This window comes from Nicotiana tomentosiformis, chromosome 2 (genome assembly GCF_000390325.3).
Source record: "Nicotiana tomentosiformis chromosome 2, ASM39032v3, whole genome shotgun sequence".
NCBI lineage: Eukaryota > Viridiplantae > Streptophyta > Magnoliopsida > Solanales > Solanaceae > Nicotiana > Nicotiana tomentosiformis.
This window is the reverse complement of record NC_090813.1, coordinates 56,995,976-57,007,569: the sequence shown is the minus strand read 5'-3', so window position 1 is coordinate 57,007,569 and position 11,594 is coordinate 56,995,976. Positions and strand designations below refer to the sequence as shown.

Genomic DNA, 11,594 nt, shown 5'->3' with positions numbered 1-11,594 from the left:
TCGAACTTTAGTACACGATATCCTGAAATTTGAACTTTTGAAATTTAAACTTTAGGACGTCGTGTCCCGAAGTTGAATGAATTGGCTAATATTTAAATACAATATAAAGTATAGATATATTTTAAATACCATATTTAAAAGTGGCTACATGGTATCATTTCCCCGATAAATTTTGAGATGAACTAATATAATGAAGAAAAGAAAGAAGCTACCCGGCCCAATAACCAGAGGCCCGCCCAACTCATTCCTAACGCTCTTTGCTCAATTCTTAAAAACCATTTTCTGAGATCTGAATCTAAACAATACTAGCAAAGAAGAAGAATAAAGAGTTTTGTTTGAGAAGAAAAAAAAGGACATTTGAGAAATGGCAGCCGCAGGACCAGACCCGTTGTTCGGATTGAGGAACAACTTCTACATAGGTGCATACCAAGCCGCAATTAACAACAGTGATGTTCCAAATCTTTCCCAGGACGACGCCGTTGAAAGAGACACTCTTGTTTACCGATCTTATATAGCCCTAGGGAGTTACCAGGTTTTGATTATTTGGGATTTGATTTGAGTTGTTCTGTGATTGTAAATTCTTTTTGTATTTACCAGATAGTTTCTTTTTTTCTTTTTCTCATTGCAGCTTGTGATCAATGAGATCGATGCATCAGCTCCTACTCCACTTCAGGCTGTCAAATTGCTTGCTTTGTACCTTGCTAGCCCTGATAATAAGGTGAACATTTTTATTCCATTTTTCCCCTTTTTACTCCAGTGATCTTTTGATTTAATGCTAGCACTGCGTCATGTTATCCGTAATTTTGAAGGTGTCCATGTATTGTCAAGGTTAACACATAGATCTGACTGAAAATTGGGCCCCAACTAAGATTTTTTTTTGGGGGGGGGGAGGATACAAGAGTGATCTTCCAATTGTTAATTGTGTTCGTTCCTTACATAATTTAATGCCTAGTGGTAAAATTTAGCGATCCAATTTATTATCCTTCTCTTTTACCATCTTTCAGCTAGTTTCATCTCCAAAAATTGAGCGTAAGGTGTGACTCCAATGTTATTGTTTGGGTAGCTTTGTCACTTAAGGTTCTTTGAATCCCTTTTAATTTAATAAACTAACTAGTTTGTCTGTGTTTCTTAAAAGTACGAGATACCCCTGATTAATGGCATATTATGTAACATATAGTGTTTTGCCTTTTGTGAATTCATGTCCCGTTCCATAAACTTGAGGGATTTATGCTGGGCATGATTGGTACAACTGCAATTTAGGAATTTCAGTTCAAGTGACAGTACGGGACCCTTTTTACGGATACACATGGAGAGGAGTTGAGATTATTTCTCTCTCCTGTATGATCCCTGATTAAATAAAATGAATCATTTATTTGTAATTATCTGGAAGTTTTTGGAAAATGATTTATTATAATCTTCAATTTTCCTCTTTGCAGAAGTGTTATTCCCTATTTGTTATAGGCTAGAGAAGGGTAATAAGTAATAACTTTCTTCTTTATTATGTAGGAAACAGCAATTTCTGGTCTTCATGAATTATTAGGAGATCCAGCCATAGGAAGCAACCCTATATTAAGGCTTATTGCTGGGATTGTGTTCACGCATGAGCAGGATTACAATGAAGGTCTGAAGCACACAAATGCTGGTGGAACAATGGAATTGTGAGTTGCTACTTTTATTTTGTTGTATGATTACTTAGAAGGTCACTATGCTAAAATGTAGAAAACGTTGAGAAATTTGCTTTGTGATGGATTAATTGCTTTATTTTCTGTGACTATTGGCACTGTACTAATTATACTATGGTGCTTCATGCTTATGTGCGTCTAAATACAGTTCTATTCTTTAAATGACTTACTATTTTTCCTTAGCAAAGGACAAGTGCTATTCAAAAATTCTGTGTCAGGAACTCTGTGAGCTCTCATTCTGAGACAAAAGGCATGTGTATGTGAGATGTGATAGAGACAATGGTCGTCTACCAGAAAGTTAAAGAAAGGATATAATAACATAACTTTTTTTCCCGGGGAAGTATAACTAGAATTCACTAATTATCTTAGTGCAGTCATTTGCAAGTATGAGTTTATGCTGGATCACCTGGCGGCTAATCAATCACAGAATCTTCGTTGTTCAACTCTAAACCCTCCCCCCAATCCTCCATTTCTCAAGTGGCTCTTTCCAATTTTTTTGTTTGATTATCTACTTCTATTTGTGCACTATTGTACACCATGTTTCGCTTTTCATTTATTGTTTTTACCAATCACGATTTTGTATTGATTGGAATTTCATCATTTTGAAGTTTGTGGACAGTGATCACATCCTGGAGAGGTTTGGCTAAAAAAATGTAGACTAAGACATCTCCGTACCTCATCATGGTTGAATTTGAATTAAGCTAGATTAAGAAGCTTCCTTTCAAACTGAGTTTATCGTTCCGTTCCTGCTTTACCTGGTTATAGTTTCTAGATGTACCTTGCCAGGCTTTTAAGTTATAGAACTGGAAATGTTGTAGTGTTAACGTTTTTGTGTTTCTGCTTTAACGGATTTGAGGTCTGGAATATTTTTTTCTTTTCCGACCATCTGCTTTGATTTGAGTTTATGTATTGAGAGTACTTTTCATTTCCCTTACTAAATGTGTTTATGCAGGCATGCTTTGAACGTCCAGATACTCATTAAGATGCATAGGTCAGATTATGCAGAGAAACAGTTGAGAATCATGCAGCAAGTTGAAGAAGATCATACACTAACTCAACTTGCGAATGCATGGTTAAACTTGGCAGTGGTACATAACAATTCCAATTGTTGGTTGGTTCAAAGACTATTATTCAAGAATATTCATAAATAAATTTTATTTTCAGGGTGGTTCAAAGATACAAGAAGCATATCTTATTTTCCAAGACTTCTCTGAGAAGTATCAGATGACTAGCTTAATCCTAAATGGAAAGGCTGTTTGTTGCATGCACATGGGTAACTTTGATGAAGCTGAGACGCTGTTGCTTGAAGCCTTAAACAAGGTCATTTGAGATTATCATTGTCTTCTATTATTATCAATTAAGCTTTTTATTACTTTTAAAAGAATCAAATTCTGTTGATTGTACTGAATGCTTTTGGTAATTATTCACTAGGCAAAATCTTTCTCAGAACACGTTATCTTGGCATTTGCAGTTTTTTTTGTCTTCTTTTTATATGCCCACAGTTTTTATGAAAATATTTAAGAATGTGCTCCTCCACTCCTATATCACTTGGAAGCTTATTGATTTATGCAGGACGCAAAGGATCCAGAAACACTGGCTAATCTGATTGTCTGCAGTCTTCACCTTGGAAAGCCATCCGCCCGTTATCTCAAGTATGATGATTAATATTGTTATCATTATGTTTAACTTTCTTATAAAAGAATTACATGTTATAATTTGCCAGATTAAGTCATATCGTTGATTCGCAGCTTTGGAAGTATCTTTGGTTCATAAAAGTTTATGTTAATCTAGGCTGTTCAGCGTCTTATAGTTCCTTGTTTAGCTTTAGTGAAATTCAGGAGGATCTCCCTATTTATACTGAGTGTCAATTTGTTTTGATGGTAGCAAGAAAGGATAACTAATGGACTGGTTTATGTGACTTGGTTTTTGCAGCCAGCTGAAATTATCGCACCCAGACCACACACTTGTCAAGCGTGCGGCATCTGCTGAAGAAAGTTTTGATAGAGCAGTCCAAACTGTCGCTTGAAGAATGGACTTATGTTAATGTTGTTTCAGTTATGGTCCATTCTGCTACTGATGTGGCTTTGTTTTCCTACTAAAGCAGTACACCATGTTGAAGCTTTCTTTTTGGTTATTCTCACTGGACAATTTAAAGATTTGCATGTCAATATAAAAATTTTACCGGCAATTTTTTTTTATAAAAACTACTCCGTCCATGAATTGCACTTTGATAATTATAGTTTGATCTGGCGGGATGCAACTGTTTGTCATTTTTTTTTTAATATAGCTCTAGTTCTTGTTATCGCCCTGCTGCTGCGCGTGGGAGGTAAGAAAAACCTGGGAAAATTGAGAAGAATTAATGAGCTTACTAGAGTAAGTTCCTACTGTAGTATAATATTTAGGTTAAATTATCTACAATAGTGATACCACCACAATTAAATTGGTTGTTTTTTATTGTTATGTAATTATTATTTAATGATAAAATTTGAGTAATAGTCAAAGCAAAGAAGTACTATTTAAAATAACAAAACAATGGATAAACTAGCTGTGAGTTGCCTAGGATGCATTAGAAATGAAAATACGCTAAAGAAGTTTGTATTAACAGAGTTGTTCTTCATATATAGTATCTCCTACTAAACCAAATGGTTCCTCATGGTCAGTTGCTTTTTAGGTATGATTAAAAATATGAATTTAGCTGGACAATGTTTAAGATGCTATTTCAAACTTTCAAGACAATTAACTTGAAGATATGCATACATGGATATATTTATTATTCTAATCATGGTTAAGACTCTAGTTTAGTTAATCAAATCTAAACAATTAATATTAAACTGAAGCATGTGTCACCTATATATCTAAGTAAGAACTCAAGAAAATTTAGCAGCTAAATTATTATTTTTCTTTTCAAATATCCTAAATTTCTAAAAAAAAATTATTCCAAAGGCAAATTAGAGAAAAGATAAAGAAGGGAAAGCAAACTTCCATTGGATTCGCTATTTGAAATGAAATCTATAAAGACATCAAATCTACTACTACATAGATTTATTTTTACAGATGCAAATCGTAAGTGTATCCCCAGAAATTCAAATCAGATTTGAAATATATAGCATGTACATGATTTCAAAAGCTTCTTTTCAAAATGTAGGTAAAATAAATGATGATATCTAGTTGTGTGATACCAAATCTCAGGTGTAACTCCTCTTCTGGGGTTATCATTAATGTACTTTGTCAAATATGGCTAATGAGAAAACATTGTTGCTTATTTATTTCTAATATAAATATGAGATACTAGGCATACTTGTTTGTGTACTATCGAGGTAAAGTATTCAAGTTTTCATTTTGGGCAAAAAGAAAGGTACTACCATTGACTGACTAGTTTTTCACTTTTGTATATGAATTTCATACTTCTTTCTCTTGTTTTTCCAAAGTCATCGTTCGTATTTCATGCATGTTAATTAGCAGGAGAATGAAAATTTGTAGCCATTTCTCTAAATAATAAAGAACATAAGATCATGGTCAACTTGAAAGAATACGAGTCTTGTTTTAAGAAGGTTAGCTATGTGCCATAATGGATGTTGATAGTGTCATGACATTTGCATATGTAACATGGTAATAAATTGTCACACCAACAAAGTGGTAACTTTTTTTCATTTGGAAAATAAACAATGGTGAGCTACACCATATATTGCTCGGACTCTCCGAATATGTCGATGGGTGTGTGTCGGAACCTCCAAACATAGTGTATTTTGGAGGATCCGATACGGATGCGACAACTGTTTTGGAGAGTCCGCAACATAGGCTATAAGAATAGATTGATTTCAATTATTGAAGTTCTCAATTCAGTTTACTAATTTGATAGTAATATTTTTGTGATTTTTTAAGTGTTAAGATCAGGAAAAATGTCATCATGCTATGATATCAATGTGTCTTCTTCGAATAAGAACCTCAACGTTGGGAAAAAACTCAAAGCGCTTATAGTAGATGATGATCGTGTAGTTCGAATGGTACACAAAGGACTTCTAAAGAAATTTGGAGTGGAAACTCATGAGGCAAAAAATGGCCAAGAAGCTGTTCTTGCTCATCGCGCTGGTGCATGCTTTGATCTGATTTTAATGGACTTAGATATGCCAGTGATGAACGGTCGCCAGGTATGCATTTGTTAAATTCTTTTCTATTAATCGCCATTTGAAGGCAAGCCTTAGAGCAACGGTAAAGTTGTTTCCGGGTGACTTATATGTCACGGGTTCGAGCTGTGGAATCAGCCGTTGATACTTGCATCAAAGCAGGCTATACACATCACATCCTCTTGAAGTGCGGTCTTTCGCCAAACCCTATGTGACTGGGCTGCCATTTGTCCTAATTGTCATTTGTTTTTAGTTTGGACATTGAACTTTATCCTAATTTATGTAAAAAAAAAAAAAGCATTTTAAAAAGTTTTTTATTATGTAGGCAACTCAAGAACTTCGAGATATGGATGTGGTAAGCTTGATTGTGGGAGTGACTTCTACTGGAGAAGCAGAGAAGGAATCATTTGTGAATGCTGGTCTTGATTATTATTATCAGAAGCCTCTTACTGTTGATGTTGTTCGCCTTCTTGTGGAGAAATTTAAAGACGATGCTTAGACCTATCAAAAGCAAATATATATATATATATATATATATATATATATATAATTCGTCGGGAATAGTTACAGTATTTTCTTGTTATGAATTTTAAAGTATGTGTAGCATACTTAGAAATATTAATAAACTTGTCTTGGTAACAGTCGACTCTTTCTTTTTCCAAATTGAAGCACTGAACAATGAGACAAAATAAACATAACATATAGTCGAAGTGTATCCTCATTTAGTTATTGTTCTTTACTCTTTTTCACTTGTTATTGTATCTGAGTACAATTTTTCTGCATTTTCTACTAGTGTATTCTATCAGATTCATTTCTTCTCGTCTTTTATCTGATTTAGTTTTCAGCTTAATGTAAATTTACTGTACTGCCTTGATCTAAAGAATTTCCGATATGTTCGATTTGGCTTGAATTTGCTTGTCTTGTCACACAAACAAAATATGAATTAGTTACATTCTTTAAGACCAGTTTATTTTAGGGGTTAACACCTTAATTAGTCTACAAAAACACAAGTCATAGCTGCACGAGAATTGTCTTCGGTTGAACAGAATTTGTCTCACGTCCTAATCAGGGGCGGCTGAAGGGGAGGCTAGTAAAGCCTTTGCTTTAGGCCCTCTAAATTTTGGGGCCCCATATTTTAAGTTAGATTTACTATCTTATTTTCGCTTAGACGATATTGAAGTTTATAGAAAAAAGAAAAAAAGTACAAAATTCTTATAAAAAGTAGAAAGAAAGACTATCTATTTTTTAACAGTAAAAATATTTTAGAACTGTGAATAAAACTACTCAAATCTTCATAATGGTAAATAACGTTTTTTACAATAATATTCAAGATAACTAATTGTAAATACGTGACTAACATCTTATTAACGTGAATTTTCTTATCAATATGGATATTAATATTATATTTTATAAGATAACTACACTACAAACAAAAAAGAAAGAAAAAAAAAAAGAAACCATTGTAATATTAATATTATATTTTGCAAGATAACTACATTATAGAAGGGGAAAAAAAGTCACTTATTGAAATTTGGCTTTAGGCCACGAGTTTTATTGAGACGTTCTTGCTTTCTACTTTGATCCTAAACGCACAAATCGATCACATGAAGTTAGGAAGTAACATACTTCAACAAATATCAAATAAAAAATTGACCTCTTTAATGACATATTCGAAGCAATCTTTAGCTTTACGAAGTCCTCCCGCCTAATTTCAAGCAGCAATTACCACGAGTGATATATGCTTCGAGCAATTTCTCATCCAACTTAAGCTATTAAGAAAATACATGGTTAAAATGTAAAAAAGAAAATGACAAAGCCATGAAATTAAGGTATAAATCACAGCTTGTTTAAGTTGATTTTCAGCCTCCGAATTATAATTGGGGGAAGATACCTCCAATAAAAATCTTTTGAAGTAATGATAAAATGCTTTTGTTTTATTTGATTACATTTTCTCCGTCTAATTCAAAATATAAAATTATTCACACATATATAAATTGAACTTTATTTTCTCAAATATACATTAATCGAATTTCAATTTAAACATTTACCTGTTTGAATTTGATCAAGTTTATAGAGAAGTCCTTTAAGCTTTTCTCGTTGTTAACTTATCAAGTTGTTCATCCCGGTCTCTTGTGAAATTAGTATTCCGATGTTGATGGATCGATATTTGAAGTGCAAATACGTTAGAATCACTCATTTAGTAGTGAAAAAAATAGAGAAGACTTCCCAAAAAAAATATAGAGTATGTATAGATAAAGGACTAACTTTCAAAAGAATAATCTCTAACAAACACTTAATGGGAAGTAAGAAAAAGAGAAGGAAAAACTTTTGGGGCCTGATTATAATTAATGAGCATATTCTTCCATCTCTTGCTCACTAATATCAGTTTCCTCTTCAGACGACATGGACTTCTTTCAAATAACCTAAAGCCAGAAATAAATTGGATAAAAATACGTTAGCATACCATTTGGTTGAAGTCTCAATGACAAAAGGATTCATAGCATAAGGCAACTAAGTAAAAATTGCACGGCCCTTATTTAACTTGTATCCACTTTTTAAAATTATTTTATTAACTTGTTCTTCTTGTAACAATGATTTTATATGGTGTTTGTAAACATATTTTGATGTAGTTTATGATATTTTACAATGGTGAGCTGTTGTGGCGCTTTATTTTTTATTATTACTTAGGGTTGCTTCTTCTTTTTTTTTAATTGCAAAATGGTTCGTTAGATTTATTATTGTTTTGACAAATTGATGATTGTGGTTTGTTCTTGATGATATTTGAAAGTTATGTTTCAAATTTGAGCTCATTTGGAGTAGATTTAGAAATTAAATCGTATATTTGATTGTTAAAATTCGAAGAACAAATTTTTGTTTCTAGCAATTTGCACTTCAGGCATATTTGGCCTTAAGTGCATGAAAACGTTAGTTGCACTTCAGACCTTTTGGCCTTAAGTACATCTGAAGTGTAATTTTTTACTTTAAACTTATCGGCCTTAAATGTATGAAAATGTTTGTTGCACTTTACACATTTTGGCCTTAAGTGCATCTGAAGTGCAATTTTTGACTTCACACTTATTGATCTTAAGTATGAACACTTGAATAGATGATGGAAATACTGTATCTATTATTGAATGCCTCAATGAGTTTAAATACAAGTTACAGTGACCATCTTTCTAGAATTTTATGTAAACCAAATAACTGACGAATCCTATCTAAATCAAAGGGATAACTCTGAATACCTAACTATAATATCATCTAATCTAGAAGATAAATGCAATCTAATCTAAAGAGATAAATACTAAAAATAAACTGATAATTACTAGTAACCAGGATTGTTGATCCAATATTAAGTGCATGAAATTATTGGTTGCACTTGAGATCTATTTGGCCTTAAGTGAATCTGAAGTGTAATTTTTTCACTTTAGACTATTTGTTTTTAAACTTTAGACCCGATAAGTCTGAAGTTGATCGTAAAGTGGGTAGGCTTGCAAATTTTTTACAAAATGGGTATAAGTTAAATTGTGACCCCAAAACCGGATATAGATACAAAAGCCCGGGTAACTAAAGCAAAGGCCTTCGGCCTCAAAATTATGAAGGCCCCATTTTTTACTAGTAATGAATTAATTTTCTTTAAACATTGGTTACTTTTGATGAAGAAATACAACATTTTTATTTTTAAAAAAAGAAAAGAAGATTTTTTTTAATGATGATTCTGACAGTACACAAGATTTTGATAAACGGTGTCAAAATTTGAAAAACTAAATGAATGAATAAATCAATATAATAAAAAGCGGTGTCATTTTTTTTATTTATACCTAATATTTTTATTTTGTATACTATCTATATATATATATATATATATATATATATATATATATATATATATATATATATATATTATATTTAATAAAAATTTCGGTGAAGCGGCACTTGCCGGAAGGTGTATCCGCCGGCGGGTATTTCCCCACTTATGAGATTTTAGTAGGTTGTTGATTCTGACAGTTGGGTATTACTTTCGGGAACAAGAATAGTCTTTAATTTTGAATCGGAAAATAGGCCTTCTGGTGCAATGGAACAGAGAGCACTATCAATTTGATTGCAGAGCAAAAAAACTGGACTATATTGAATTTTAAATTTAATCACGGCGAACAGTGGTCAGAAAATATGAATGCTGTATGTCTTTTTTGTATCTTCCGAAAATTTTACACTACTATTGAAGTAGCTCATCCTCGATCATCATATGATGTTATGACTTTTGTTTTTCTGTTAATACCTTTGATTCGCAAACACGAGAATTGTCGTCCTTCAAATGTTAACACAACTAATTGTGCACTATTTTTGGGGTTGAGTAGATCTAAAGAAAAATCTCGTATAGTCATAACCTGCATTTTTGCACTGAAAGCAAAGGTACAGATGTTGCAGAACATAATAGAATCAAGATTGAGACATTAGGAGTGTAACATAAACAGAAAAGATACAAACATAAGAAATGCAACACTTAATGTTCTTCTACTTGTGCTCTTCTGATGTGACTTCTTCTGCTTTATGTAAATCTACTGCATTGCCTTGATTCAAAGAACACCTTCCTTTTGACCTGGGCTTGAATTTGCTTATTCTGTCACATAAACAAATACTGTGAATTAGTCACATTCTTTACAACTTCAGTTTAATTTAGGGGCTAACACCTTAATTAGTTTACAAAGACACAAGTCATAGCTGCACGAGAATTGTCCTCAATTGAACAAAAGTTGTCTAACGTTCTAATGCAAGAAGTGTTTGCTGGAGATGACGCAGACGCAACTCCTGTAGAAACTACAACCGCTATTTTGGGAGAGTAAATGTAAAGACAGATCTCGTATAGCTATGACTTGTGTTTTTGAACTGAAATCAAGGTACAAAATGCAGTAACATCATAATTGACTCTAGCAGTGTAACATAAACAGACTAAGTTATAAACATAACACATGCAACACTTAAACTTTCTACTGGTACTAGATGCCATAGAGTGATGTTAGCAAACTAGGCACCAACAACAACAACAACTCAGTATAATTTCACTAGTGGGGTCTGGGGAGGGTAGCGTGTACGCAGACCTTACCTACTAGTGGGATCTGGGGAGGGTAGTGTGTACGCAGACCTTACCCCTACCCTGGGGTAGAGTGGCTGTTTTCGATAGACCCTCGGCTCCCTCCCTTCAAGAACTCTCCATCTTGTTCTTGGGGTGACTCGAACTCACAACCTCTTGGTTGGAAGTGAAGGGTGCTCACCACTAAAGCAACTCACAACACAAAATTGCTTTAACATGAGTTAGGATTTGAGACTGCATTAAGTTGCCTCACAAGGCTAGGATTTATAGGCCTCAATTTTACAATAAAATAACAAACTCAGCTTCAGTGACATATGCAGTGACATTATCATATGCGTGTACACCCAAAGTAGGGATAAGATCTGCGTACAATTTACCCTTCCTAGACTCTACCTATAAGACCACTGAGTATGTTGTTGTTGTATTAGCATATGCTGTCACAAGATCTACATATACTGTGATACTCTTTATTCATACGCTAGGAATTCTGTTTTTATCTTTATTTATTAATCTTTTGAGTCTTTAAGATGGTGCTTTACTTCTCAGCTCCAGTTCACTTGTACTTCTCATTAGGTAAAAGCAAGATTATACTATATGATTAGATTAATTGTATTTGTGTGGAAAAAGAGTGAATGGAAGATTCAGATTAGTTTTTTGTGAATTTTACATATTTGACCAACTTATAGCCTATAGGATTCA

General features: G+C 33.2%; 2 protein-coding genes and 1 long non-coding RNA gene across 3 annotated transcripts; 2 read left to right on the top strand and 1 right to left on the bottom strand.

The window, feature by feature from the left end:
- The first annotated feature begins 289 nt into the window (after nucleotides 1-289).
- On the top strand, nucleotides 290-3,870 carry LOC104107516 (coatomer subunit epsilon-1). Its single transcript, XM_009616347.4, has 7 exons — nucleotides 290-532; nucleotides 629-718; nucleotides 1,507-1,658; nucleotides 2,635-2,770; nucleotides 2,847-3,002; nucleotides 3,255-3,334; nucleotides 3,615-3,870. The coding sequence occupies exons 1-7, from the start codon at nucleotides 365-367 to the stop codon at nucleotides 3,706-3,708; spliced, it is 876 nt and encodes a 291-aa protein (XP_009614642.1). The 5' UTR covers nucleotides 290-364; the 3' UTR covers nucleotides 3,709-3,870.
- A 1,711-nt stretch (nucleotides 3,871-5,581) lies between these two features.
- On the top strand, nucleotides 5,582-6,305 carry LOC138904847 (two-component response regulator 24-like). The gene is made up of 2 exons (XM_070193348.1): nucleotides 5,582-5,830; nucleotides 6,132-6,305. The coding sequence occupies exons 1-2, from the start codon at nucleotides 5,582-5,584 to the stop codon at nucleotides 6,303-6,305; spliced, it is 423 nt and encodes a 140-aa protein (XP_070049449.1).
- A 3,859-nt stretch (nucleotides 6,306-10,164) lies between these two features.
- LOC104107510 (uncharacterized) lies at nucleotides 10,165-11,291 on the bottom strand. The gene is made up of 2 exons (XR_688814.4): nucleotides 10,908-11,291; nucleotides 10,165-10,424 (listed from the first exon to the last, which is right to left on the bottom strand). It is a non-coding gene; the product is annotated as an uncharacterized lncRNA (long non-coding RNA).
- Between the last annotated feature and the right edge of the window lie 303 nt (nucleotides 11,292-11,594).

Bases quoted from the DNA above. Each gene is read 5' to 3' on its own strand.
- LOC104107516 (XM_009616347.4), top strand. From the start codon at position 365: ATGGCAGCCGCAGGACCAGACCCGTTGTTCGGATTGAGGAACAACTTC. The intron at 719-1,506 runs GTGAACATTTTT...TTTATTATGTAG, and splicing joins TTGCTAGCCCTGATAATAAG to GAAACAGCAATTTCTGGTCT. The intron at 3,003-3,254 runs GTCATTTGAGAT...TGATTTATGCAG, and splicing joins TGCTTGAAGCCTTAAACAAG to GACGCAAAGGATCCAGAAAC.
- LOC138904847 (XM_070193348.1), top strand. From the start codon at position 5,582: ATGTCATCATGCTATGATATCAATGTGTCTTCTTCGAATAAGAACCTC. The intron at 5,831-6,131 runs GTATGCATTTGT...TTTATTATGTAG, and splicing joins CAGTGATGAACGGTCGCCAG to GCAACTCAAGAACTTCGAGA.